The 27,429-nt window shown below is 50.4% G+C and overlaps 1 protein-coding gene across 3 annotated transcripts; it reads left to right on the forward strand.

Annotated features, from left to right (window-relative positions):
- Nucleotides 1–772: 772 nt before the first annotated feature.
- Csf1r (colony stimulating factor 1 receptor) lies at nucleotides 773–27,425 on the forward strand. 3 transcript variants are annotated; one of them, NM_001029901.1, is made up of 24 exons: nucleotides 1,000–1,048; nucleotides 1,133–1,163; nucleotides 1,262–1,301; nucleotides 3,220–3,280; nucleotides 4,774–5,031; nucleotides 5,338–5,622; nucleotides 7,291–7,427; nucleotides 8,028–8,187; nucleotides 10,809–10,995; nucleotides 13,387–13,502; nucleotides 13,643–13,763; nucleotides 13,880–14,070; nucleotides 15,345–15,460; nucleotides 20,384–20,510; nucleotides 20,627–20,731; nucleotides 21,008–21,118; nucleotides 21,755–21,917; nucleotides 23,955–24,043; nucleotides 24,160–24,257; nucleotides 25,067–25,189; nucleotides 25,266–25,377; nucleotides 26,020–26,119; nucleotides 26,425–26,533; nucleotides 26,617–27,425. In NM_001029901.1, the coding sequence occupies exons 1-24, from the start codon at nucleotides 1,000–1,002 to the stop codon at nucleotides 26,794–26,796; spliced, it is 3,069 nt and encodes a 1,022-aa protein (NP_001025072.1). In that variant the 3' UTR covers nucleotides 26,797–27,425. The 3 variants fall into 3 exon arrangements, with proteins under 3 accessions (XP_006254875.1, XP_038952764.1, NP_001025072.1); XM_006254813.5 differs by lacking the exons at nucleotides 1,133–1,163; nucleotides 1,262–1,301; nucleotides 3,220–3,280 and having other exon boundaries at nucleotides 773–1,048; nucleotides 26,617–27,424; XM_039096836.2 differs by lacking the exons at nucleotides 1,133–1,163; nucleotides 1,262–1,301; nucleotides 3,220–3,280; nucleotides 5,338–5,622 and having other exon boundaries at nucleotides 776–1,048; nucleotides 26,617–27,424.
- The last annotated feature ends 4 nt before the right edge of the window (nucleotides 27,426–27,429 follow it).

Consider the following 27,429-nt stretch of genomic DNA (forward strand, 5'->3'; position numbering starts at 1 on the left):
GATTACAAAGGTGTTTGGGGATTGAGTCTCAGCAAACACGCGCTACATAATATCATTACGAGACTCCTAGGTAGCCAGGACAAATCTCTGCAAATCAGGATCTGACCACTTGTCCTAGAAATCAAACAGGAGAAGTGACGGCTAAACGCGGGAAAGGAATCAAAGCATCCGAGGGCCTGTCTCTGGGGAAGGGTTCAGGTTTAAATATAAGAGGACTTGGTGCAGGGAGCAAGAGTCCTGCTCATGGTGGGTGCTGTTGAATTCTACCAGTTGGTTCCAGAGGAGTCTTTCCTGGCTTTCGGGGCTTGAGGGAACAGTTTGGTTCCCATGGCTCCTATTTAGGGGTAACCTCATTTCTTCTCATAAGATGACTGACCGTCCTCACCTAGGGGGATAATCTCATCAGAGGGTGATCTGTCTACAGGACTTGCTATGTTTGGAACCTAGAATGACTTTGGTTTTGGACAATTCATGGAAATTTCCAGTCGCTGCTGTAGGAGATTTGATACTGTCAAAGCCCAAATCCCCAGTTACCCTTATCTTGAGGCCTTCTGCCTTGAAGGCAGATGAGAAAGGTCAGAAGAATTTAGGGCCAATTAACCTGACCTCTCTCAGCTCATCTTGGAGACTCCTATTTATGCTCCTGACTCATGGGCTGCTGCTCTTTGCTATGATTTTCTCCTAAGTTCCCTTATAGGTGGCTTCCTAAGTCTCTCAAACTTGATCGCCTCCCTGCAGGGTCAGTTGAGCCTGGCCTCAGATTCTGCCTCTTCCTCTGGTGTGTGTGTGTGTGTGTGTGTGCACTTTGTTTTCTTCTAGAGACCCAATATTTCCAAACTCTGTAGTTCCCTTTCAGCCAACCTAAAAAAGGGGAAGAGGAGCCACTACAACAGACAAGAACGTGTTCCTCTGTTCCCATCCCTACAGAGTTAGCAGCTGGGAGCCCTGTGCCCAGCCGACTTTCCAACCTGCATCGTCCCACGCTAACCCCTGGAGGCTATGGAGCTGGGGGCTCCTCTGGTCCTGCTGCTGGCCACAGCTTGGCATGGTAAGGGCAGAAAAAGGGATGCTCGGGGACTGTTACAAAGAGGGCATCGCTGTCCCATTCTCCGCTTCCACCTCTCTGGCATAGGAGTGCAGATTTTATCTGGGGAGAAGAGTAGGTGAGTGTGGGTGGACCCAGCCCGGCTGGTGCTGTGGGTTTGTCTCAGCTTGACCTTTGACTCACAGTGTGCTCTGAGTGTGGCCCTGGTATTTTCAGGACCACCATCCACATCTACCTTCTGGCAGGCAGGAGGGCGGTAGTGGGCCCAACTTGAGAGCAATGCTTTTGGTTGTCTCCTGTGCACACGGGAAATTACCTGGGAGTCTCCTTGAAGGTGGATTCTAACAGGTCTTGGTAGGACTGAGATTTACATTTCTGAGAAAATCTTGTGAGTCGGGCTACTCAGTAAACTTTTCAGCTCTTCCTTGAGTGGTCCCACCAGCTGGACAGCCCAGCAGGCTCTGGTTAAGTAGGACCTGGCTCAGAAAGGCCCTTTCTTAGAAGGCTTGGATGAAAGAAAGGGTCAGGGTAGAGGAAAGAAGAGGCCTCTCTAGCCCAGGGCTCCAGGGTGAAAAGTTTGGATAGGAATTGAAGGAGAACATGGGTGAACGAGAAATCCTGTGATTAAGCAAATAAGAATGCTAGAGCAGGGCCGGGGAAAGGCCAGAGAGAGTCTCCCCAGACACTGGCTTCCTAGGTATCTCCCCCAACTTCTCAGGCAGGGGAAGCTGCTTAAAACTGCCATCTTGGAGAGGGTCTGACTGAGGTGAGAACTAACATGAATGGCCCAGAATGGCCCAAGAATCACATCTAGGCTCCATCTGGCCTAACACACACACACACACACACACACACACACACACACACACACACACACTCTATACCAACCCACTGCTTATTTGAAAAGGCCTTGAGGGAAGATGGGACTTGGTGGGGAAGGATAGTCTCACTCTGGTCCCTGGGGGAATTGGTACTTCTAGCCCTCTGGTGAGATGACAGTCCACTGAAGGCTTTTTGCTAGCTCAGCTGAACTCAGTGGCTTGTGCACTGACACATTCCTAGTAGAATGGGATTGGTATGCATTAGAAAGCACGCATTCTTAAGAATACCACTGAAGGACGTGTGACAGATGTGCATGTTAATGCAGCCCTGACTCAGCTAAGGAAGAAACAGTTATTCCTCACGTCCCAGAAAATCCTGTGATTTTGATTCACTGCTTATTCAGTCTTTATCTTGAGGGCTGCTTGTGGGGCATTGAGTTTGAGTGCATACATGCTTGCGTGCGTGTGTGTGCGTGTTTGTGTGTGTGCATGCATCTGTCTGTCCAGTGTCCAGCTCCAAAGGAAGAAAAGGTGGGAGATAACAGTGGGAAGCCTAAGGTTTTAACCTGGCTGATTATTGATGAGTGGGTGGGACCATGGGGGCTTTTGTGGGAGCTGGAATGGTGTTGTATCACTTAGAGTCACACACACACACACACACACACACACACACACACACACACACAGAGGGGAGGTGATGGAGAGGGAGGGAGGGAGGGAGGGAGGGAGGGAGAGAGAGAGAGAGAGAGAGAGAGAGAGAGAGAGAGAGACTGAGAGAGAGACTGGTCTCTTCTCTTTGAGTGGTGGTCAGTCATGAGTGCAGGAGGTTGGGGAGTTCCTGGAGCTGACGGTCCATTTTGCAAGTACAAAGAGGAGAGGGTTTGGGTCATGGGGAGAATTTGAAAGAGAAGATGTGAGATGAGAATGGACAGGAACAGGGGCTCAGTGGCCATCAGGTGCTCATCCAAGAGAAGGTAGTGATGAGTGGGGCTTCCCTCCCGTCAACCATGCCAGTGGGAAGTGAGAACACCGTGTGGCTTACGTGGAATGTTTCAGCCCTGTTCTGTGTAAATATCCAGGGCAACAGGCTGGGGAGAAGTAAGACAGAAGCCTCTCCCAGAGCACATTTCCTGGAGGCCACGACAGGAGACAAAGATAAGCAGAGCAGAGTAGCCTTGGGGAAAGGAACAGTGTCTGGGAGGTAAGGCAGGAGCCGAGTCATAGAACCCAAAGTCCTATGCTGTGACGTAAAGGGTTAAGGTCCCATGTAGCAGGCACAAGAGAGACATTAGCAATGTGGTATGAGGACAGTAGGCCAGGGCAAGAGGACTTTCATGCTCTGCTGCCCTCGAGGTGACCACTGAGATTGTTCTCATGGGTCAGAGGAGCACTGATGTCCAGAGGGTCAATGACTGTCAGAGTCCCTAGCTATAGTCAATGTGAGTCCAGGGTGAAATAGCTTGTGCCTCTTCCTCCTGATCACTGCCAGGAGAGCCACAGCAGTGGCGCTATTCTCCTCTGTTCTACATCCAGCTGGTTGGAAGCTTGGGCATGTGGATCCACGATTCTAGTAGGTTTGAATTAGAGCAGACATTAAACCAGGCTGAAGTCATTTAGGAGAGGAGACTTTCCATTTCTGGGCTGGAGCCTGTGTGTGTGTGTGTGTGTGTGTGTGTGTGTGTGTGTGTGTGTGTGTGTGTGTAGTACCCATTGAGAGTGGTGATAGGAAACACTGGAATACGCTAAGGACTTGACGCCCTTGGGGCTGCCATGTCACTGTGTAGGAGGGGTTGACTTGTGGGGTCAGCAAACAAGACAGTGGCACAGACAGGCTGTGCACAGTGTGTTCTGAGACCCAGTACATTGTCCCCCCTCTCCAAGAGTCCTTCACTGTGTGAGAAGGACAATGGCCAGGAGGCCAGGGAAGCAGAAGTGAGAACCCCAGTGTAGAAGGGCCATGGGTTGGGCGGAAACCAGGGCCAGCCGGGTGCCAGCAATGTGTTTCCGCCCACACAGGCCAGGGGTGCCTGCCAGGCCCTCAGAGGCTGTGAATCAGTTCTCACTTCCCCCCTTTACCCCTATTTCAAGCCTGGGAAAAAATGCTGACACTACACAGGCAACGAGCCTCCTTCCCGAAGACCTGACAAGGGTTTTGAGTTCTCCTTTCTCCTTCAAGCAAATTTTCCTTAAAAGAGATTAGCTGCCAAGAAATCCAACAGGCCCAGAGAAGCGAGGGCAGACTGGGCACCTCAGGAGTCTCATTCATAAGTGTGGCATCCAAGCCCCCTGTGAGACTTTACTGGAACAGGTGATGAGGCAAAAGGTTTCCTGGCACCAGAACAGCTTAGCATGGTGGGGAAATGGGCTCATTGTCTGCACTTGTGGGTGAAAAGACCAAGGGCTCTGATGGACAGATGGCCTCAGGCCACCCCACAGTGCAGGGACCTGATGCTCCAATGAAAGGAATGGGACAGCAGGAGACGCTTGGAAGCTCTTTCTTTCTTCTGAGCTAAGAACTCAGGTGTCTTTTCTTCTTTCCCGAATGAAAAGTCAGGGCTTGGCCATCTGTTTCTCTAGTTGCTTATTTGAAACTTGTCTTGCTTACATGTGATTGCTTGCATGCAGTCACAGCCCGCTTTGTACATGAGAATGATGGAGCCCTCTCCTGGGGTGGGAAATGATACAGAGAGCTGGGCTGCCATAGTTTTGTGGAGATGCCTACATGTGAGGCTAAGGAGGTGCCCAGGCCAGTCTCAGAGATGAGCCCCCTGGGCATGGCAGATGTCAATAGAGTTATGAATACAGATTCATTTCCATACCAGAACTATCCCTTCCAAAGCATGGCCCAGTGTTGGGGAACACCTGGGGTGCATCCCAGGCCTCACTTGTGTCTGCCACCTCCTCCAGGTCAAGGGGCCCCTGTCATCGAGCCTAGTGGCCCAGAGCTGGTTGTAGAGCCAGGTGCAACAGTGACCCTGCGATGTGTGAGCAATGGCAGTGTGGAATGGGATGGCCCCATCTCTCCCTACTGGACCTTGGACTCTGAATCTCCTGGAAGCATCCTGATCACAAAAAACGCCACCTTCAAAAACACTGGGACCTACCGTTGTACTGAGCTTGAAGACCCTATGCGGGGCAGTACCGCCATCCACTTGTACGTCAAAGGTGAGAACTCTAAACTCGCCATATTGGGCAGAAGGGCTAGCCACTGGCATTGGTCATGACTAAGCACCTACAGCAGTGCTAATGCTCGTGAGGTAAATTCTATGATTACCTCCATTCTCCAGAGCCTTGGTGGGCTTGAATCTTTTACCCATGATCACGTAGCAACAAGTGCCTTAGAAGCACCTGATTCCAGAGGCCAACCGTTCTCTGAACGGTCCAGTACAGTGTGACTTGGGGCAAATGCCCAGGCTTTTGATCCTCCCGTCACTAATGTTCAGTTGTCACCTTGACCCCTCCTCTTCCCAGATCCTGTCCGGCCCTGGAATTTGCTAGCACAGGAGGTGACAGTGTTTGAGGGCCAGGAAGCTGTGCTGCCCTGTCTGATCACTGACCCCACACTGAAGGACAGTGTCTCACTGGTGAGGGAGTGGGGCAGACCAGTCTCACGCAAAACGGTCTACTCCTTCTTACCATGGCGAGGGTTCATTATCCACAAGGCTAAATTCCTTGACAGTCATACCTACATGTGCAAGGCTGTTGTGAACGCTAGGGAATCCACCTCCATTGGCATCCGGCTTAAGGTGAATCGAGGTAAGTAGGATGAGAAAAACCCAGCCAGGCATGGGTAGAGGGAGGACAGAAACGGCTCTCTCTCTTTTTTCAACTGCTCGTTTCTCTCCAGGGCAAGTGGGGGGAGGTGTGTTGGGTGGGAATCTGACCACGAGGGCAGCTGTGGTGAGCTAACCAGGGCAATTGGCTAAAGAGCATTTGGGAAATGAATCCTCCCTGTAGGTAGACCTCCATGTGTCTTGGTCCAGGCTGTCTTCACCCATCAGGATACTAGGCTTAATTTTTAGGCTTGCTCTGTGACTTCTGTGTGTCAGGCATGGCGCTAAGCAGCATCTACTTACAGTAGACATTATACTAGAAAGGCAGAATAGAAGGTTGATCAGGCTGTGTAGGAGAAGCAACCAGGAAAGGCCAGGGTGAGGTGTAGTGGGGAGGGTAATTCTTCTACCCACGAGCTCTCTGAAGAACTTTGGGGCTAACGGCCACCAGTTGGAACTGAGCGTAGTGGAGGAGATCTGTATTCCCAGCATTGAACAGCCTGAGCTATATAATGACAGCCAGTAACAAAAAAACGCCAGGGGCTAGCTTGTTATGTTAAGCCACTTGCCACCAAGGCTAGTGACCAAGTGGGATCCCTGGAACTCTCGTAGTAGAGGAGAGAACCTCTATTATAGGGAGTTGTCCTCTGACCTCCACATGGGCACTGTGGCCACATGCAGGCACACATGTGTGTGCACTCACACAAACACACACATATGTAAGTGGAATTTAAAAGATTGTTAAAGAACCAGTGAGATGGTAAAGATCCTTGCTGCCAAGACTGAAGACCTGAGTTTGATCCCTGAGTTTGAGACTTACATGATGACTCTCCAAGGTAGTCTTTGAATCTCCATATAAGAATTATGTTACACACACACACACACACACACACACACACACACACACACACACACGCTGGGGATGTAGCTCAGTAGAAGAACAGTTACCTTGGGTTTAATACACAGCCCTGCATACTAAACACCGTACAACCAACTCCACCACCATAACCACCACCACCACCATCAACACCACTACCACCACCATCACCACCACCACCACCATCAACACCACTACCACCACCATCACCACCACCACCACCACCACCACCACCACCACCACCACCACCACTACCACCAAATTGACAGGACAAGAGTAGATACCATTCCAAGGCATAGAAAGCAAAGGACTATAGGAAAGAAGGCAGATGCTACCCTGTGATGGACCTCTAGCTGCAGTGGAGTATACAGCAAGCATCCCATGGCCCCTTATTTTTGAGACAGGGTCTCACTATTTAGCTCTGACTGGGCTAGAACTCCTACATGTGCCTACTAAGTGCTAAATGTAAAGGTGTGTGCTACCATGTCCAGTCAGGAACTGGCTTTATTCTGAGGGTGAATGTTTACACAGGTGAGGGGCCCAAGAAAGGGACCTGACTTTGGCTGCCAGGAGGGGGATGAAATGAGAGGCAGGAAGCTGAGAACAGTTCTGGGAAGCAGCGTTAGTGGGTAACACAGAAAGCGGACTCTTCCTGGGGACTTGCTTGTTGGGAACACTGAGGTATCAGGGCCACCCTCCAGGGTTTGGATTGGGAGAATGATGGAAGCTTGAGCAGAGAATCTAGGGGTTCATGGGTTGTGTTTCTGGCCTCAGCCCACCCAGGGCCCCCACACATCATATTGGAACCTACTAAGCTGGTGAGGATTCGAGGGGAGGCTGCCCAGATCGTGTGCTCGGCCACTCACTCAGAAGTTGAATTCAACGTTATCCTCAAACGTGGAGACACCAAGGTCAGTCCCTGGGGGTAGGAGATGGCCAGGTGAAATCTGCCCATCCTCTCAGCAAAGGAATCTTCACCTCAAACTACCTTTCTGGGCTGGGGACATGGCTGTGGCCTAGGGAATAGGGGTCTGAGACCCCGTGCCAACAGCAGCTGGCTCCAGCTGCTAGGGGTGGCAATCTAACCCTTTCTGGGATTAGCTTGTTCCTTTGCAGAAGCTTGTGGAAAGCTCCCTGCAGACAGAATGAGGAATTCCTAGGCTCCCTTAGAAGTATGGAGGCATGGTGGTTATTTCGGAAAGACTGAGTGAGAGGGAAGATGAGGAGTCCCTCGGAAGGAATGGAGAGGTTACCTCTTAGATTCCTCACCCCCATGTAAGTCGTGTGTCAGCTCCAGCCCTGAGCCCTTGCTTTGTGAGTCTACCCACTCTCACTTTAACAGAGGGGCAGGGGCCTGAGATTCCTCCCATTTTATAGATGAAGCAATTGAGACTCAGAGTTCAGTCCCTTGCCATGCACAGGCAGAGCATGGTTTTAGAGGTGGAGGATTTGAATTCAGATCCTAAACAATTTTGGGTTGTCGAAAACATCTCATTTCTTTCTGTCTACAGTTGGAAATCCCCATAAACAGTGACTTCCAAGACAACGCTTATAAAAAGGTCCTGACTCTTAACCTCAATGCTGTGGACTTCCAAGATGCTGGCATATATTCCTGTGTGGCCAACAACGCAGCTGGCTCGAACACGGCCACCATGAACTTCCAGGTGGTGGGTGAGCATCAGGCAATGGGGGAGGCCTGTGACTGTCGGGAGATGAAGGTGATGATGGAAAGAGGGCGGCTTAATCCTGGAGCCTCGTCTTAGGAGACTTCCTAGACCCTCAACTTCCTCCAGCAGAGCATGGGTCATGGTTTACTTTAATGTATTCTGTTCTGGGCTGGGATCGGTGCCCAGCTGCTCCCTACTGCAGCTCATGTGGGTCACTCATTTCTGAGCATTAGGGTATCATATGAACACACCAGCAGACAGTGCCTCTCTGCCATGATTGTATCCTTAAACATCAGTGGTCCCTCTAACTGGGGCCTCTAAGCTGGGCCAAGGTGGATGATCAGGGAGCTGCTGGGCCTCAGTGAGAAAGGAAGGGAACAGAGCATCTAGAAGAGATACACTGCGTGCAAGCCTCAAGGGAAGAGAGCCCAAGCATCTTTGAGACACCAAAGCAGCTAAGAACCCACCTGGCAAATAGAGAGTGGGTGCAATGGTGATGCGGGAGTGAAGCTGAGGCAGGAGCCTGGTGGTGATGGAGCCTTAGCAGAGTGGGTGGAAAATTTGCACTCCGCCCTGTTGAGAGGTCAGGGCTGAGGTCTCCACAGGGCTCGGCTTGCACAGAAGGGACTTGGCAGTCAGGAGCACACACTTCTGCACACCATCAAACATGGCTCTGCCAAACATTATATGGAACAACCTCTTTGTGTCTCAATTCCTTTACCTGAAAAAAATGAGAATATTAATAGTAAACAAGAGCATTTAGAAAACCTAGAAGAAGCTCTGGCGAGGTCCTAGAGTGTGCAAGCAAATACTGTATCAGAAGGCTCACCCTGGTGCTGGATGAAGGAGAGATGGGATGCTGGGAGCAGCCACAATGGTGGATGTAGACTAAGACATAGAAAGTGGGGAGGGTGCCAACCACAACGATGAAGAATGATGGGCTTAAGATGTCCTATTGCCTGGCTATTGAGTTGGAAGCAGAGGTATTCTAGGCTGAGAAGCCAACTACACAGCAGTTCTACATGGGGAGAAGGGGCTCAGCGTATGCTCTAGCAGTGTGGCCTGCTAACAGACCCATGTCTGACTGAGAGTCAGAGGGAGGAGATGAAGGAAGCATGACTTAGTGGCCTTGGAGCGCGTACACACACACACACACACACACACACACACACACACACACACACACACACACACGGAGCTCCTCCAAACGCTGCAAGGTAAAGGGAAGAGAGCCAGAACTCACGAAAGGTTGTCCTCCTATTACACCACCAGCCAACATGCTTCCTAGTGCAGGCATTCAGGAGTCAATGCCATAAATGTGTGTGCTCATTCAACTTTTGCCCAGATGTGTGTTCAGGCTTGAAGTTGATGGAGGGCAAGCTCAGACACTTGGGCAAGAGAGCTCTAGTTCATGGAGCAACTGTTGTGCCATGAAGATAGCTCTAGAGGGCTGGAGAGATAGCTCAGTGGTTAAGAGCACTGACTGTTCTTCCAGAGGACCTGAGTTCAATTCCCAGCAACCATGTGGTGGCTCATAACCATCTGTAATGGAATTGAATGTCCTCTTCTGGTGTGTCTGAAGAGAGTGACAGTATACTCACATTAATAAAATAAAATAAAATATTTAAAAAAGATGGCTCTACGTGCCAGATTCATACCAATGGGGTTGTGTTGGCATGATGAGAGGTGCCACATGAGGTCAGAGAGGTAAATTGGGCAGGTAGTTGTAGAGGGTCGCAATAACATTCGCCACCACAAGATGGCGCTGGCTTCCACTGCGCCCCACGTGGAAGGCCGAGATAGTTTCACCATTACAAGATGGCGCTGGGGGTTGGGGATTTAGCTCAGTGGTAGAGCGCTTGCCTAGCAAGCGCAAGGCCCTGGGTTCGGTCCCCAGCTCCGAAAAAAAAAAGAAAAGAAAAAAACAAAACAAAACAAAACACAAGATGGCGCTGGCCTCCGCCACACCAGCCGACTTCCTTTCAGGAAGTTAACTGTGTGCGCATGTGCAAGAGTGCCTTCGTGTCAGGTCTTTGCCCACTCCGGGGCGTGCCTAATGAGATCATGGGTAAGTGACCAATCAGGTGTGGATGCGCCTCGCTAGGGTGTATATAAGCCGCGCCATGCTGGCGCCCCGCCGCCCTCTATTATTAATAAATAATAAGCATTTTGGCTACAGAAGGATTCGTGTATTCCCGCGTATTCTTGCTGGCGAGGTCGCGCGGGACAGGTAGTGTCCAACAGCTCTGAGATCCCATGTAAAGACCTAGAGTTTCTCCTGGAGGAGGTGAGAAACAGTTGGAAGGCTTGGTCAGCCTGGGTAAGATGGGTCAACAGGACGTTCTGGTGTTCTGGGAGAGGAGCAGAGAGAAAATTAGGCTTCCCCAGTGGTCCAAGGTGATGAGTCCAGAGTTAATTGAGGTTGTGGGAAGAGTTTGGACAGTTGAGTGGATGAATAGACAGCAGTGGGAAAAAGAGGTGGCAGAGGTGAGTCCTGGCTGGGGTGGAGGCTATGAACCTGGTGTACAAATATACTCAGACACTGGGTCAAGGGGCGGGTGGTCCAGTGAACACATGAAGAAGGCCATCTCCCCACTAACCCGGATCTCCTGTGTTGATTTCTAGAGAGTGCCTACTTAAACTTGACCTCTGAGCAGAGCCTCTTGCAGGAGGTGTCTGTGGGTGAGAACCTCGACCTCACAGTCATTGCAGATGCCTACCCTGGCCTACAGCGTTACAACTGGACCTACCTAGGGCCGTTCTTTGAAGACCCACACAATCTTGAGTTTAGAACCCAATGGACCACATACAGGTACCACCTGTCAGCCCACACACACGTGTGTGTGTGTGTGTGTGTGTGTGTGTGTGTGTGTGTCCACGCCTTGTGTCACCAGGGAGCCCAGTATTTTCCTCAGCTACTCTACCATTTCTGGGGGTCCATGTTGTCAGGGTCCCTGGGAACCTCTCAGCTTCATCTGTCCTTCTCATGGCCAATGTAGGAAATGATCATGACTTCCCACCCCAGGATGTATTTGAGAAAACAATCATAGGAGGCACCTGCCAAATTCACATGGGGAGGGGGCAGAGGGACGCAATCATCCATTTGCGGAAGGAGTAATTTTCTTTAGAGCCTCCTTCTAGCAGCCCTCTTCTTGGGCTCTGGGATACTTTCAGGATACATGTTTCCTCCAAGCCCCCTCTACTTCATTCTACTCTCAGAATTTGGGATAGTCACATGACCTCCACTGTAGAGCTGTGCTACCTACCTCTGAATGAACCAGGTCCTTAAGGGTTTTACTCTCCTAACCCAGGGCCTAAAGGTTGTTAGGTGGGCCAACCCCCAGTCCAAGACTGCCTTCTCAATAGGGGAAATTTAGTCTAGCAGTGGGTGTAGACCCTGTCCAAGCAAAACCTGGTACTTCTCTGTCATCAGTGCTAGAGAGGTTAAAGAGCACTTGCTGGCCTTGCAAAGGACTAGGGTCCATTTCGGAATCTTAACTGTCTGTAATTTAAGATCCAGTGGATCCTATACCCCCTTTTAACCTCCATGGGCACCAGGCACATACCAGGTACACACACATAAAAGCAGGCAAAACATTTATATGCATAAAATAAAAATAAGTCTTAAGCTGGGCGGTGGTGGCACACACCTTTAATCCAGTACTTGGGAGGCAGAGGCAGGCAGAACTCTGTGAGTTTGAAGCCAACCTGGTCTACAGAGTGAGTTCCAGGACAGCCAGGACTACATGGAGAAACCCTGTCTTGGGAAACAAAAGACAAAACAAAACAAAATCTTAAAATGTATTGTAACGGGCTGGAGAGATGGCTCAGTGGTTAAGAGCACTGACTGCTCTTCCAGAGGTCCTGAGTTCAAATCCCAGCAACCACATGGTGGCTCACAACCATCTGTAATGAGGTCTGATGCCCTCTTCTGGTGTGTCTGAAGACAGCTACAGTGTACTCATATACATAAAATAAATAAATCTTTAAAAAAATGTATTGTAACACCTCTAATCCCAGCACTCGGGGCAGAGGCAGGTGGATCTCTGAGTTTGAGGCCAGCCTGAAGTTCAAAGTGAGTTCCAGGACAGCCAGGGCTACACAGAGGAACTCTTATCTAGGGATTGGGGGGGGGAGGAATATATTTTAAATATTTATTTTAATTTATGTGTATACTTTGCTTGCATGTATATGTGTGTGCCACTTGTGTGTCTGGTACCTGGAGAGTCAGAAGAAGGTGCCAAAATCCTCTGGAACTGGGGGTTGTGGGTCATCATGTTGGTGCTGGGAACCAAACCTGGGTCCTCTGCAAGAGGGTGTGCTCCAAACCACTGAGCCATCTCCCTAGCCCTGTAAAATGTGTTTATTACCTAAATAATGCATTCATTAGCTGGACATGAGGGCACGTGTGTGTTATGGGCAATGGAAGCAGAGGGATGAGGGGTTCAAGGCTACAGAGCAAGTTCGAGGCCAGCCTGGGCTGTGTCTGACCATGTCTCAAACATAACAACCACACTCATAATAGGCACATTCTCAGTTAGAAAGTAAGGAAACTACCCGGAATCAGTCAAAGGTGACTTTCTGCATCAGCTTTTGCTTTCCTGTAATAAGGGACACCATTAAATTAAGTCCCTATAATGATTTGGGTTCTTGTCCAGCATTCTAAACACACATCCCTTCAACCCTCCGGCCAAGCCTGTGAACAAAAAACCAAACCAAACTGAACAAAACACAAACATAAAAACCGTCAGCACCACTGTCAGAGCCAAGAAAGACCACAGCAGTTGAGCGCCTGTCTAAGGTCCCACAGCCAACAAGGAGAGCACTGGTTTCTGTAGCTACACAGCTTAGAAGTAGTGCTGTCTCTTCTCTCTGTTATCACCCTTAGGACAGGGCTAGCATATTAGGGATTTTCAGTAGGGAGCTTGGTGTTTGTGAACAATTGGTCCAGTGGTAAGAAGGAGGAGGGACTTGTCCTCCCAGGACCTTGTAAACATCATCTCTAATAAACCTTCAGTGGCAGGGGACAAAGAATGAGAGGACAGTGAAGGCCTGGGTAGGTGGTTTCTCCTGTCTCCGTGGTACACTTCTGAAGACCTGGCTCAAACAAGGCCTCTGTGCCCTGACCCTTGAACAAAGGATGTGCCACTGTCCTGCACAGGATACCTGATGATAACAGTAACATCTCTTGACTGTCTTGCAGCTACTCATTCAAACTCCACCTGAACCGTGTAAAGCCCTTGGAGGCCGGCCGCTACTCCTTAATGGCACAAAACAAGGCAGGCTGGAATAATCTGACCTTTGAGCTCACCCTGCGATGTGAGTGACAGGGACAGGCTGCCCAGGGTTGGGTGTACCGGGAGGGGTCTGGGTAGCAGGTTCAGGCCAGGTGGTCAAGAGACAGAAAACCTGCCCCTAAGGTTGATCCTGCCCTCCTCCACCCTTCCTTCCCTCCTCAGACCCCCCAGAAGTCAGTGTTACATGGATACCTGTGAACGGCTCTGATGTCCTGCTCTGTGATGTCTCTGGGTATCCTCAGCCCAACGTGACATGGATGGAGTGCAGGGGCCACACCGATAGGTCAGTGGGCTTGATTTTCCTCCTTAGGCTGAGCCTCTGGGTGGGGCACCCATGACTGGGAGGGACATGTTGATATGGAAGACTCTGAAGCCCTGAATCAAAGTCTGTTGTTCCAGGTGTGATGAGGCCCAGGCCTCGCAGGTTTGGGATGACACACAACCTGAAGTCCTGAGTCAGAAGCCCTTCCACAGAGTGATCCTTCAGAGCCAGCTGCCCATTGGGACCCTAAAGCACAACATGACTTATGTTTGCAGAGCCCACAACAATGTGGGTAACAGCTCCCAGTTCTTCAGGGCCATCTCCCTAGGTAATGTATCGTTCCTCCTCCTCAGCCAGAATGGACATCAGACATGTGGAGATTGCTTGCTCTCTCACCCAGGGATTCCTAACCATGCTGAGATTCACCTCTGGGTCACCCTGGCTGATCCTGAGTCACAGAGCTCCAGGCACAACTACATGGAGAGGTCCAGAGTCCTTCACTGGGAACTGATGAGGAAAGGAGGTCAGGGAGTTGGGGGAAAAAAGAATGAGGCAAAGCGATCCAGTCAGAGACTAAGAGAGGACTGAGAAACAGAGAAATGCTGAGCCTGATCCTTTGGCTTCTGTTCTTTCTTGTGTGAGGGAGAGAGGAATTGGATGAAGAAATTCAGCTCATCCCAAGTTCAGGGCTAGAAATGATGCTTTCTCCATCTCTCTCTAGCTTCCTCCTTGTTCCCTGCCCCTGCTCAATCCTGAGACACAGTCCTGCCCACTGAAGGCCACTGTGCAAAGGTTTGCCCAGTGATGACATGGAGCTCGTACCGTTTTTTGTCTCACTCAGAAGAAGGCACTTACTTTGTCAGAGCCTGGGCAAAGCTCTCAATCCAGATTGAACAGGGTAGACCCTTGGTTTCTACTTGGCTGAGGGATTATGTCTGTTCTGTCCTCCAGTCAATAACCTGGAGCAGTTGCTGCTGGGCTGGTTGCCCCTTTTGTCTGAGAATGCTCTGTGTCACTGCTGATTGTGGCCATTCTAAGTGGTGGAGCAACCATTGTGAGGAATGTTGTTATTGTACCAAGCATCACCTCTGGCTCCTCACTCCTCTAGCAGCAAAGTCCTGTCTTCCTCCATTTTGGAAGGATGACAAACCTGAGATATTCAGAGATGTCCTAATTTGTCACTGGTCTACTAAGGGACCCAAGCTCCTAGTTGGGCATGGAAATGAACTCTGCTTCCTACAACATCAAGATAACTAGGATTAGAGGTCAGGAAGGTGAGACTTGGGGCCCCTGAGCTGCCCCTCAGACTCAGAAGGCTGCTGAGCTCTTAAGGACACAGAGGGAAACTGCAGGAAAGCCGAGGAGGATATAGGTGCAACTCCCAGAAGGCCTTTCTGCCCACAAGTGTGTGTGTGTGTGTGTGTGTGTGTGTGTGTGTGTGTGTGTGTGTGTGTGTGTGAGAGAGAGAGAGAGAGAGAGAGAGAGAGAGAGATAAGGCCCTATCACTGGGGTTTGTGTGCAAGCAGTGGCTGAACACTGGCAGCAGGGTGAGACTACATACACCTCTCTCCACCTGCTCACTCCTCTGTCCTCCCCTTCTAGGACAAAGCAAGCAGCTCCCTGATGAGTACCTGTTCACTCCAGTGGTGGTGGCCTGTATATCTGTCATGTCTCTGCTGGTACTACTGCTGCTGCTGCTCTTGTACAAGTACAAGCAGGTGAGTTGGGCAGCAGAGCTGGGCCAGGAACCCAAAGAAGCCAAATGTAAATGGCCCCTGCTCATGTTTGCTTATTCTGACAGGCTGTTATGCAACTAGAGCTCTTCAGTAGGAGTCTTCTGTGTGTCAACATGGGCTGGCACCAAGGAGCTCCTAACACTGTAACCCTAGGCTTTCCTGTTGGGGGCAGGAGAAGGTGTAAAAATGAGGGTGTGCCTAAAAGGTGCCTGTCCCTGCCTGTCTCTGCCTATGGGACTATAAGGCAGTGGGTATGTTAAAGCTCCTTTCTCCATCTGTAAAATGGAGTTCAAGGTGGCAGGTTGTTACCAAAATTCTCCAACATGTATGTATGGAGGAGGGGTAGTGTGTCAAAGACAGCGGTCAGTGTGCTTCCTTACAAGGAGGAAGTTGCCTGCAGATCCAGTTAGCTCACGCATGGTGGGATGGGAGTGTGGCTAAAGTTGGCATGTCCTTGACCACACACCAAAGTGGCTTCTGGGTGCTACTTGCCACCCAGACATAACTTAGTCACTGCCATGGATACCTATCCTTGGACAAACACAAAGTCCTTCCTCATGTGGAACTAAAAGCGGTCTCTGGTGCCCCACCAGGATCCCACAGCTCTTTCTGCCTTGACTGACTGGCCTCATTTAATGGTGGTCTAGGATACTTCAGCTCTCTCTACAGCACCGTTTTCTAAATATATCATTCCAGATACCTTCTCATTTCCCATCCAGGAAATGTAACTGCTTCTGTGTAGGCCAAAGCCAGGGGACTTGGCAGCCTCAGGCTGTCCTTTCCCTTTCACCCTTTGATGCCCACAGACTGAAGTGCTCCTGAAAGAAAGACCTGAAAGAGGCAAGGTAGTCAGCAGCTCTCTACTGGCCAGCCTCTTGTGGCCCCACCTGTCTTTATCCCCCGTCTGGGTGAGACGTGGCCTGTCTGTGGAAGGGTTGCTTCTGCTAAGGGCTGAGTCATCTTCTTCTGTCCCCCCAGAAAAACCGCAACAGTGGGGAAGGCACAGGGGAAGGGGAAAGGACCTGAGTCAGCTGGCCCCGGGGATAGGGAGAAGAAAGAGAGGATGATGGGTAGAGAGAAGGGAAGGATAGACTCAGAAAGAGACCACTGAACAGATTCTGGGCCCAGGCCTAAATTTAAGGAGGAGGAGGAGGAGGAGGAGGAGGAGGAGGAGGAGGAGGAAGAGGAGGAGGAGGAGGAGGAGGAGGAGGAGGAGGAGGAGGAGGAGGAGGAGGAGGAGGGTCTGGAAAGCTTCCAGTGAGATGTACTCAGGTCGACACCATCCACAGACTCAATGCCTACCCCCACAGACCAAAGGTTTGATGGGGAGGGTGGCCAAGATCTGATGTTTGCAAGCCCTCTTCAATCTGTCAGGGAATCAGTGGAGAACCTCAGCTTAGGGCTAGCATGAGCAACTGGTGGATTGATATGCAGTGAAGATTTAGCTAGGCCCAGCTCCCAAGAAAGGAAAGCCCCTGTGGCTGGCATTCCAGTCATCCCTCCTTCTAGGAAGGGACCTGACAGACCACCCTACCGTCACAGGGACGGGCCCCCAAAGTCGCTAGGGATGGAAGGAATTCTTGAGGTTGGCAGGGGCTCAGTAGTCATATCATGGATTCAGCCAGGCGAGCTTCCAGCTGAACCTCCCTTCCCCCTTACACACCATCCCTTCCAACATTGTCCTAGCAGAGGTGGGAGGGCTGACTCAGCCCAGCTGCAGAGGAACAGGGGAAGCAGAAGTGGCTAGGAGAAAAACAGTTGCAGCCACAGAGACTCCTGGAGATGGAAGTAACAGGAGGGGTCATCCAGATCTTGCTCCAGCCACTTTGCCATAACACACACAGGCTTTATTGTTGCTGTTGCTAGAAGTGTTGCTTTGTGTTTGTTTGTTTGCTTGGTTGGTTTTGTTTTGTTGTTTTGGGGACTGGGTCTTCTATAGCTTTGAGGATAGCCTCAAACTCCCTCTGTAGCTAAGGCTGGCCTTGAACACCTGATCCTCCTGCTTCCATTTCCCAAGAATCACAGTGTGCACCCTCATCCCCAGCTAGGCATGTTCTTCCTCATACCTAACTATAGCCTTCTCTCTCAAAGATCCAGCTGGAAGATCTTCCGTGTAGCTATGTAAAGACTTCAGCAATAGGCTACCTCCTCCAACACTAATTCACGCATCCTTTAGCTCCTCTTGCTAAAAACCCTTGGTTGCTAGACACAGCCCAGTCCCTGTCCACAAGGCCTGACTGAATACAAGTTGGTCTGTGGACCCAAGGTCTTGGTGTCTTTCATTACCCCAGCCTAGCTTCCACTGTTCCGTAAATGTGGCATTCCATCAGTACTCCATCAGGGCAGCTCTTGACATGATTCTCTCATGCAGCTCCTCCTGGGGCAGGGAAAGATGACGTGTCTACTCCCTTCTGTCCAGACGCCAACTTACCTGGGTTGAAAGGCTCCTGAGAACCTGAGAGGGAACTGGGGAGAGGCAGCAGAATATGTAATGTGCAGGGCACCCCCTTTGTCAGAGGACTCTTCCTCAGCACTCCTTCCTCCTCCCTAGAGATAGGAGATAGCTCCTGTCTTAGAGGCCTCCTGACCTTGCATGGAAGTTCCCCTCTCATTTCCAAAGCCACAGGGTCTCCTTGAGCCCATCTCAAGACTGCCCAGCATTTGTGTGCTCTATGCCTGGAACCCTCCCTGGCTCCTCAGGGACTCTCCTGACTTGTACATCACCCTCTGCCCTGTCACCCTGCTTCGTAGGCTTCGTGATGTTATTTTTTTTTTCAACTGTTTTAAACCATTTGTTTCTGGGACTGCAAATATGGCTCGGAGGTTAAGAGCGCTGACTGCTCTTCTAGAGGACCCAGGCTCAATTCCCAGCACTCATAGTTGATTCAAAACAATCTGGAAATCCAATCTCCTCTTCTGACCTCATTGGATACCAGGCATGTTTGTGGTGCACAGGCATACACGTAGGCAAAAACACCCATACACATAGAATAATTAAAAAATTAAAATAACATTTGTTAGTATATATTGATTATGTATAATATATAATAGTGGGTTTCATGTGACATCTTCAAACATGTACTTAATGTATATTTATAATATTGATCACGTTCACCTCCTGTTACCCTCTCTTGTCCCCCTCCCATACCCTTGTTCCCCTTTCTGTCCCCAAACTCCTCTTTCACTTTAATTTGTGGACATATGTGTGTGTATGCGGGTGTATGCGTGTATATGTATCTTGTGTGTGTTTGTGTGTTTGTATACATGCAGATGTTCTAATATCTTTCGTTAGGGTTGCTTATAGAAGTGTAGGGTGAGTTATTTACAGAGATTGGGCTCTACGACTTAAGAAAACGTCTCTCCCACCCCCCAGTAATCATTAACTGCCTACAGATATTCAGGGAGGGGGGCACTTGTGGCCCTCTTCCTCCCCCATGACAGGATGTTGATAAGACTAATCCAGCCCAGTTCTTAGGCCGGTGCCCACAGCTGCTGTAAGTTCAAGGCAACAGGTACGTCATGCCCGAAGACAGTATTCCCTAGCCCTCCAGCCTGCTCCAGCTCTAACGCTCTTTTCTATAGTGTCCTCTGAGCCTTGGAGCGAAGCAGATGTCTCCTTTATGGCCCAGTGTCCACCAATCGCTCACTCTCAGCACTTTGTCAGTCATGAGTCTGCAGTTAACTGCTGACTGTTGCAAACAGCAGCTTCTCTAAGGGAAGCCGAGAACAGCACTATCTATGGGGATAAACAAGTTTATTTAGAAGGTTAATTGGCAGGCACCACCATATGCATTTATCAAAACAGCAGCTGGGTATTCCCCACTAGGGCTAATAACCTCCCTAGCCAGGAGCTTTTGACCAAAATTATGTGCCAGATGTGGCTTCAACTTGTAGCCTCAGTCTCAATCAGAAAGTGCCTGGATAGCCCCATAACAGACCCAACACTATTTGCACATCTTTCGAGGTATTATTTGACCATTTCCTAGCTATATATTTAAGCTGAATGTCTCTCTTAGCCACTCAAATGTCAACCCCACGGGGCCAAGAGGTTGCCTTGTTCAATAATGAATTAATCATGCGTAATAGAAATACATGTTCAGTAAACTGTCTGGGAGGCTGTATTATTCAGCCTGGAGGAGAGAGCAAATTCTGACCTCAGCATAGTTGAGGTGATGAGATGATGCTCAGGGAAAGGCGTTGGTCCCAAAAGATGCCACATGACTCTGCTGACACGAAATACCCAGAACAGTAAAATGATTAGAGACAAAGTAGAGTCATGTCTTCCAGTGGCTAGAAAGAGTAGGGGAGTAGGGGACTGCTCTCCGCTGGGTTCTATAAGGTCAAAAGAGTTCTGGAAGTTGGTTTCCTATCGAGCGCTAATGTACTCAATACTACTGAGGCATTTGCTTAAAATGTTTGGACGGTACATTTTCTGTTTTGTATATTTCACTAGAATTGAAAATTAAAGTGGGGCTGGAGAATAGCTTAGTTGTGTGGTATGTACTTATGCATATACAAGACCCTGGCCCTATCCCTAGCACCCAAAACAAAACCACCAACAACTGTTTGGATGAGAGAATGGACAGGTTCATGAATGAATGGATCGTTCTCAACGTCTACCCTCCATCTTGGACCAGGAATTATCAGATTCAGTGTCATCAAGGGCTTCAGAAGTCACTTTATACGAATGAGCAGCTAGGGAAACTGAGGCTTGAAGAAGGGAAGGTCACATAAGGCAGAATCAAGCACGGTCTAGCTATTGATGCTCTGCCCAGAAGATGCCATGGTTCCTCTCAGCACATAGCAGGCTGAGAGCTTCTGGATTGTCCTCCCGTGCTCTTGGGAGGTGAGATGCAAGGTTGGGCTTCTTGTTCATCAGCTCCATGCCTCTCTTTCCTTCTACAGAAGCCGAAATATCAGGTGCGCTGGAAGATCATTGAGAGCTACGAGGGCAACAACTACACCTTCATCGACCCTACCCAGTTGCCCTACAATGAGAAGTGGGAGTTTCCCCGGAACAACCTGCAATTTGGTGAGAGAGAGAGAGAGCACCTCAGCTTTCTGTGAACTCCCATCATAGGGCACATGGGGGTTGCAGGGGCCCTGTGAGCCTCAGGAACCTAAGGAGCCTGTGTGTGTGTGTGATAGGTAAGACTCTCGGAGCTGGTGCCTTTGGGAAGGTGGTGGAGGCCACAGCCTTTGGTCTGGGCAAAGAAGATGCAGTGCTGAAGGTGGCTGTGAAGATGCTCAAGTGTGAGTAGGGGAAGGTGCAGGGGGCTGGGGCGTGTGATGGGACTGGGGGGTGGGGCCTGCTGCAAATAGTCTGGCTCTGCTGTCACAAGAGGCACACGCTTTCAACCTGTTGGGATCTGTTCTCCTTTCCCTCCCTCCCTCCCTCCCTCCCTCCCTCCCTCCCTCCCTCCCCCTCTCCCATTTGTATGTCTGCATTTCTCATCCCTCTTTTGGACTCTGATCCATCTGGGTCTCTGGGTGTCCCCTGCTTGCTCTGACTTTGGTCCCATCTCCCAGCCACGGCTCATGCCGATGAGAAGGAGGCCCTAATGTCAGAACTGAAGATCATGAGTCACCTGGGACAGCATGAGAACATTGTCAACCTCTTGGGAGCCTGTACTCATGGAGGTAAGAGCTGGGCAGAAATGGGGTGGGGGTAGGACTGGTGGTCTTGGGTATCCAAGGGTCCCTGGATATCTGACTCCAAGATCCCCTTCTCATTTGCTCTAAGTGCCTTGCTCTAAGGCCCTGCCTCCAAATCCCTACTATTCCAAGAGCTGCTCCTGGCTGAGGCAGATATCTGTGTGGAGCCTGCTGAGCCAACTTACGGGGAATGCAACATGAAATCCCAAATGCACCTTTTAAGAAGCCCAGACTTACATGCACCAAGACTACAAGTCACCTCCCTCCTCTTCATTCTAAAGTGGCTTTGTCCTATACTGAACTGCCCTGGACTTCCTCTAAAGACAGAATTTTTGAGATAAAATTTTCTTATTTTCCTGTTTTTGAGAGACAGCCTTATTTTAATCCAGGCCTGTTTGGAATTTCCTATGTAGCCCAGGATGAGATCTTGTTGTCTTAGCCTTCCTAGAACTGAGATTAAATCAAGCACAGTCACACTAGAGTAGGCTAAACTCCTAAGTTTTCTTTAGTTTTTGCAAGATTGGACTCAGGTATACTGGTCCCCAGGCCAGAGGCTCCTGTTCGCATGGACAGTGGGGCCCTGAGGTGCACCTCTTTCATTCTCACTTCTGGCTGCCTTAGGGCCTGTCCTGGTCATCACCGAATACTGCTGCTACGGAGACCTTCTCAACTTCCTTCGAAGGAAGGCCGAGGCTATGCTGGGACCCAGCCTGAGTCCTGGTCAGGACCCCGAGGGGGACTCCAGCTACAAGAACATCCACCTGGAGAAGAAATATGTGCGCAGGTAGCTTGCTGGCAGAGGACAGGAGAGAGAGGAGGCCAGGGTGGGAGGCCCCACCCCAATCTTGGCTATGAAGAATACCTGCCCCCGGGTTTAAGGCAACTCTGCTTTCTTACAACACATTCCCATCATTCCCCAAATATCTGCATACCGGCCATGTTTCAGGAATGTGAAGGACAAAGATGAAAAGCTCAATTGAGAGACGGGTTCATAGATTCATGGACATATAACCTTCCTGAGGAATTGGAGTAAATGCTCGCCCCTGGTTGTCCCACAGCATGTCTGTGGGGGCTGCAGGACACATGGCTGTCTTCTCTCTCTCTCTCTCTCTCTCTCTCTCTCTCTCTCTCTCCACACACACACACACACACACACACACACACACACACACACACACACACCCCTGTGGGGAAGAGAGAACTGAGTTTATTAGTTGTTGGATGGAGGTAACAAAACATTGTGGCCTAGAGTGAGGTTCCTGGTTCACTCAGGCCTCAGTCTCCAGTTCAGACAACAAAGTGTTGAACCCCTCAGGATCTTCTGCTGTTCTGGGATTCCTGGAAGTCACCAGAGGCTATGGACAGAGCCACATGGGGAAGCAGAGAAGGGAAGAAACAAGTTTCATGTTACCCATGAATGGGACAGAGAGGGAACCTAGGCTAAGTCTGCTGTTTTAAGTTAGAGTCTCAGTGTTGGGTCATGGTAGGTTGTGCCCTGATGCTGAACTACTGGGAGCAGCCCACACTCAGAATGAGGCGAGTGTGCACTGTCCTTATAGTGTAGGCATTGGCAGCTGCTGAGCCTGGGGGAGCTGAAGGGAGAGGAGGTACCCTAGCTCCCTTCTACAAGTGTGCAGACAGGCAAAGCAACAGGTCCGACCTATGGATCCAAGTTATACTACTATAGAAGTATGGTTTCCAGAACAAGAAGATGGTGATCATACCGTGGATACTAATGGGAGATCCTAGTTTCTTCTTCTGGGAGCCTGAGGGCAAATTTTGGTGTTGAGCTGCTGCTGACAAACCAGCTTTGGCTGGCTAATCAGCATCATAGTGGCTGATCAGGGCAGGAACTGTGCTTCTTCAGATGGCCTGCCACCATAGCGAGTGTCTGGGTATTTCTGGGTGTTACCTGTCCACCCAAACCTACAGGGACACGATCTCTACTGAAAGAGACTGTCTGAGACTTAGATGCCCTGAGCCAATTTATGCTCTGCTCTGGGCAAACTTCATGTTGTGAGTTGGCTGTTCTGGCCATGGGGAATGTTCAAACTTCTCCAAGCAATTTTTCAAGAAGCGGATATATGAGTGTGTGTCTGTGTGAGTACTACCTGTGTCCCTGATGCTCACAATGGCCAGAAGATGGTTAAAAGTAGTTGTGAGCCATCGTGTGGGTGCTGGAAGCCGAACCCGGATCCTCTAAATGAGCAAGTGCTCTTGCTAAGCAATCTCTCCAGCCCCATTCTTGTGTGATCTTAAATTTTTATTTTTGCATTGATTGGTTGATTGATTGATTGGTAACGCACGTGTATATGCTGGGTCTCACTCTTTCCACCTGATGGCTCCCCGGGGTTGAGCTCAGGTTATCAGGCTTGGCAGTTTGTGCCTTTACTCCCTGAGCCGTAGTGCCATCCACTAATGAGAAGCTAACTTGTGTAATGCTGCTGGGAGATCAGGGAAGGGGCCTGGAATGGACTCACATTTTAGCAGGGCAGCCACAGAGACAACTTCTTCCTGCCTTTGAGGATAGAGTAAAGACCAGAAGGAAATCCCAGGGGCACGCAGGAGCAATGAAGCACTCTGAACAGGCTGTGATGCCCTAATGATAGAGGGGTGTCTCTGGCACTGGGAGTGGCTAAGCAGGGCACAATGATTGCTCAAGTAGAATGTAGCATAGGGCCTCCCTTATCAGAGAGGGACGTTCAGCTGACCTTTAGGTTCCTTCCCCTCTGAATGACTAAGGGAATCCATGGGGCAGCTGGAGGACAGTGCCTGGGCTAGGCAGCAATGGGATTATTTCCCCCTTCTCTTTCCTACCCAGGGACAGTGGCTTCTCCAGTCAGGGCGTAGATACCTATGTGGAGATGAGGCCTGTTTCGACTTCCTCAAATGACTCCTTCTTTAAGCAAGGTACGGAGGTACCAGGATGCGGGGAGAGAAGGGTGGATGGGCCTAGGGCCCGGGGACTGGGGCTGAGGAAGAGCAAGGTTTGACAGGATTTCCTTGATAACCTTTTCCTACTATAGATCTGGACAAAGAGGCCAGCCGGCCGCTGGAGCTCTGGGACCTGCTTCACTTCTCTAGCCAAGTGGCTCAGGGCATGGCTTTCCTTGCTTCTAAAAATGTGAGTCTGGGTGGAGGAAAGCTTAATTCCTACTGGCTGTGGGAATGAGGAAGGGGAGGAGAGATGGCCCAGTTGAGAAGCAACAAGGAATGGAGGAGTGTACAGAGGGCCTCAGAAGGCAGTGGGAGGAAGCAGTACCCTAAGCTGGCTCCTCCTGGAGGTCTTGGTATGCCTGCTTCCCTGTGTGGCCACAAAGAGGCTTAACAATGGTCTTACTCAGCCAAGCAAACAAGACAACAGTTGTTTCTCCTCATAAAACAGTCTTGTTGGATAAGCTGTAAGGATGTTGGGGCTCAGACCACCATTCTCATAACATTCTTAAGGGGCAATGGTTTGACTTCTGGTTCTTCTCTTTGCTTTGACAATTTAGATTCTGTAAGCCTCAGGGTCTTTGCCTTCAAAAGTGGGTATTCTCAGGAGTTGTTTATGGGCCTAATAGGCTATTATGTATGCAAATGCTTGGGGAAGCACCTGGTATTGTATACTTGGAGGTGGCAGCTGCTGGTATTGAGGTGGGCCAGAGACTGCTCAGGGACTCATTGCCTCTGAGGTAGTAGCAGCCTAGTTCAGTTTCTGTGGCTCAGAGGGCTAGAGGGACCTGAGAAACAGGGCTGGGGGGCTTTCTAAATGTTAAATTGTCCACATCAAAATCTCTCGGACCTCAGGCCTGCACAGGTTTAGACAGGAGTAGACTGTAGACTACCAAAACTTTTATCTGTCTATTCCCTCATCAGGGACCCAAGACCTCGTACTGTTCCTCCAGGCCTCAAGGAGGGATAAAAAGACTAATATCCTTGTGCTTTCTTTAGTGCATCCATCGTGATGTAGCTGCTCGAAATGTGCTGTTGACCAGCGGACATGTGGCCAAGATTGGGGACTTTGGGCTGGCTAGGGACATCATGAATGACTCTAACTATGTTGTCAAGGGCAATGTGAGTACTGAGAGGGAGAGCAGCTGGCTGGGCAGGCTGTGGAGAGCCCTTGAGTGACCTGGTACTGTCTTGTCAGGCCCGCCTGCCTGTAAAGTGGATGGCCCCAGAGAGCATCTTCGACTGCGTCTACACAGTTCAGAGTGATGTGTGGTCCTACGGCATCCTCCTCTGGGAGATTTTCTCACTTGGTGAGCTGCTAAGCCTGCCTCAGGCACACCCGAGGGTTGACCTGTCTGCCTATGCTATTGGTGCCTTGAACCTCATGGATGAAATCTAGTCAAAGATGTCTGGTGTCCAAGACAGAGCAAGGGCTGGCGGGAACAAAGGAATGGTGCGGGTTCTTGAACCAGCCCTGCAGCACCTGTGTGCACTCTGGCCGATGTACACTTCCTGGGTCCTTCCTTCCCTTGCCGCTGCCCTGCAGTAGCCCTAGAATGTCACTGCCCCTTAGACACCTGCCTACATGCTACTGAAGACTAGACACCTTCTAGCCCCCATTTACTAGGGACTGGGCACAGGGCCCTTGTGCTGAGTCCTTAACTGCACTACCAAGTGATCTCCCGGCACCACCCCTTTCCCAACTCACCACCCAGGCTTTGTTCAGTTTGCTTCCAAAGTCCATACTGGACTGTGTGTGCTAGGTAATGAGGGGCTGAAGGCTGTTGCCTCCCAAAGCCCAAGTGTACTTACTGCGTTCTGCTGCCCCTAGGGGTCCCAGTGGTTTCCGCTCTCCTACAGCTGGGATGGGACCTTTACACTCTGCCTGAGAGGCATGTGGGTGGGGAGGCTAGAAGCAAGTGTGGTCTCTTACATGATCTTGGACTTTGCAGGTCTGAACCCCTACCCAGGCATCTTAGTGAACAACAAGTTCTACAAACTGGTGAAGGATGGATACCAAATGGCCCAGCCTGTATTTGCACCGGAGAACATGTATGCAGAGGCACTCAACCCAGGGGTGGGGAAAACTCTAGGGTTTGGGTAATTCTTGTAAGAGTACATGCCCTGGTCTTTGTCTACAAGGTGCCAGAGCCAGGCTTCCCTCACTGCATTGAGGTTCTAAACTTTGAGCCCAGGGGCCTTGAGCATGCTAATAGGTGCTGTATCACTGGGCCAAATCTCTAGCCTTCAACTTACTTTTGATTAGTTTTGGGGGTCCTTTACTAGATATGTCTCCCTAGTGATGTGTGATGACATCCTGAGGAGGCTGACGTGGGCCATGTTTGTTTTGTTTCTAGATACAGCATCATGCAGTCCTGCTGGGACCTGGAGCCTACCAAAAGACCTACCTTCCAGCAGATCTGCTTCCTCCTCCAGGAACAGGCCCGACTGGAGAGGAGAGAGCAGGTAAGAGGGGTGGAGTAGATGCCTGGTTGGCTAGAGCAGGCTGGGCTGGGCCTGAATAAACGTCAGCTGTCTTCTCCCCCCAGGACTATGCTAACCTGCCAAGCAGCAGCAGCAGCAGTAGCAGCAGCAGTGACAGTGGTGGTGGCAGTGGTGGTAGCAGCAGTGAGCCTGAAGAGGAGAGCTCCAGTGAGCACCTGGCCTGCTGTGAGCCAGGGGACATCGCCCAGCCCCTGCTGCAGCCTAACAACTACCAGTTCTGCTGAAGCGGGACAGCAGAGTCCTGCTGCCCTCCACGTCCCAGCTCGACCTCCTCCATGGATGGGCGACATGGGGAGAGCATATGAACTTCGTCCTCAGCTCGGCCCAGCTCTGACGCTTCTGAACATGAGGGGTTCCCAGAGCCTGGGCCATCACTGCCAGTGGGGTTCTCACAGTGCTAGCCTCTATTTACTACACCAACTGGTGAACCCATACTTCACTTTCTTCATCCTGTTCCCACTTGAAAAAACTGTCCCCAACTCTCGTTTCAATGGAAAGACTGATTTGTGTCTCAAAAAGACAGGTCTCAGGTTGTAGGTGAGCAGAAGCTTGCCTCCCTGACAGAGGCTCAGACTGCAGGCTTCTTGGGGCAGGCGGCCCTTCCCAAGCTCACAGACTGGTCGCCACTCTTACCTTCTCTTTATCTACAGTCCCGTCTCATCCTGGATCTTGTACACTAGGAGCCCAGTGGCAGCTGAGAGCCAGGGATGCTTTACTTAGTGCCCTGCATTCTAGGCTGGCAGGCATGGGACCTTGGTGCAAGGCTGACAACGCCAAGCAAATACTGCGTGCTCCTCTCCAAACTGACTCGTCCTCATTAACAGTCAACATTAAACTAACAGCATTAACACAGCCAG

This window comes from Rattus norvegicus, chromosome 18 (genome assembly GCF_036323735.1).
Source record: "Rattus norvegicus strain BN/NHsdMcwi chromosome 18, GRCr8, whole genome shotgun sequence".
In the NCBI taxonomy this organism is placed as follows: domain Eukaryota; kingdom Metazoa; phylum Chordata; class Mammalia; order Rodentia; family Muridae; genus Rattus; species Rattus norvegicus.

What these genes read in the sequence shown, in the direction of transcription:
- Csf1r (NM_001029901.1), top strand. Translation starts at nt 1,000, where the DNA reads ATGGAGCTGGGGGCTCCTCTGGTCCTGCTGCTGGCCACAGCTTGGCAT. An exon ending in CCGGCTTAAGGTGAATCGAG is followed by an intron (nt 5,623 to 7,290) that starts GTAAGTAGGATG and finishes TTCTGGCCTCAG; the next exon opens with CCCACCCAGGGCCCCCACAC. An exon ending in CTTCAGGGCCATCTCCCTAG is followed by an intron (nt 14,071 to 15,344) that starts GTAATGTATCGT and finishes CTCCCCTTCTAG; the next exon opens with GACAAAGCAAGCAGCTCCCT.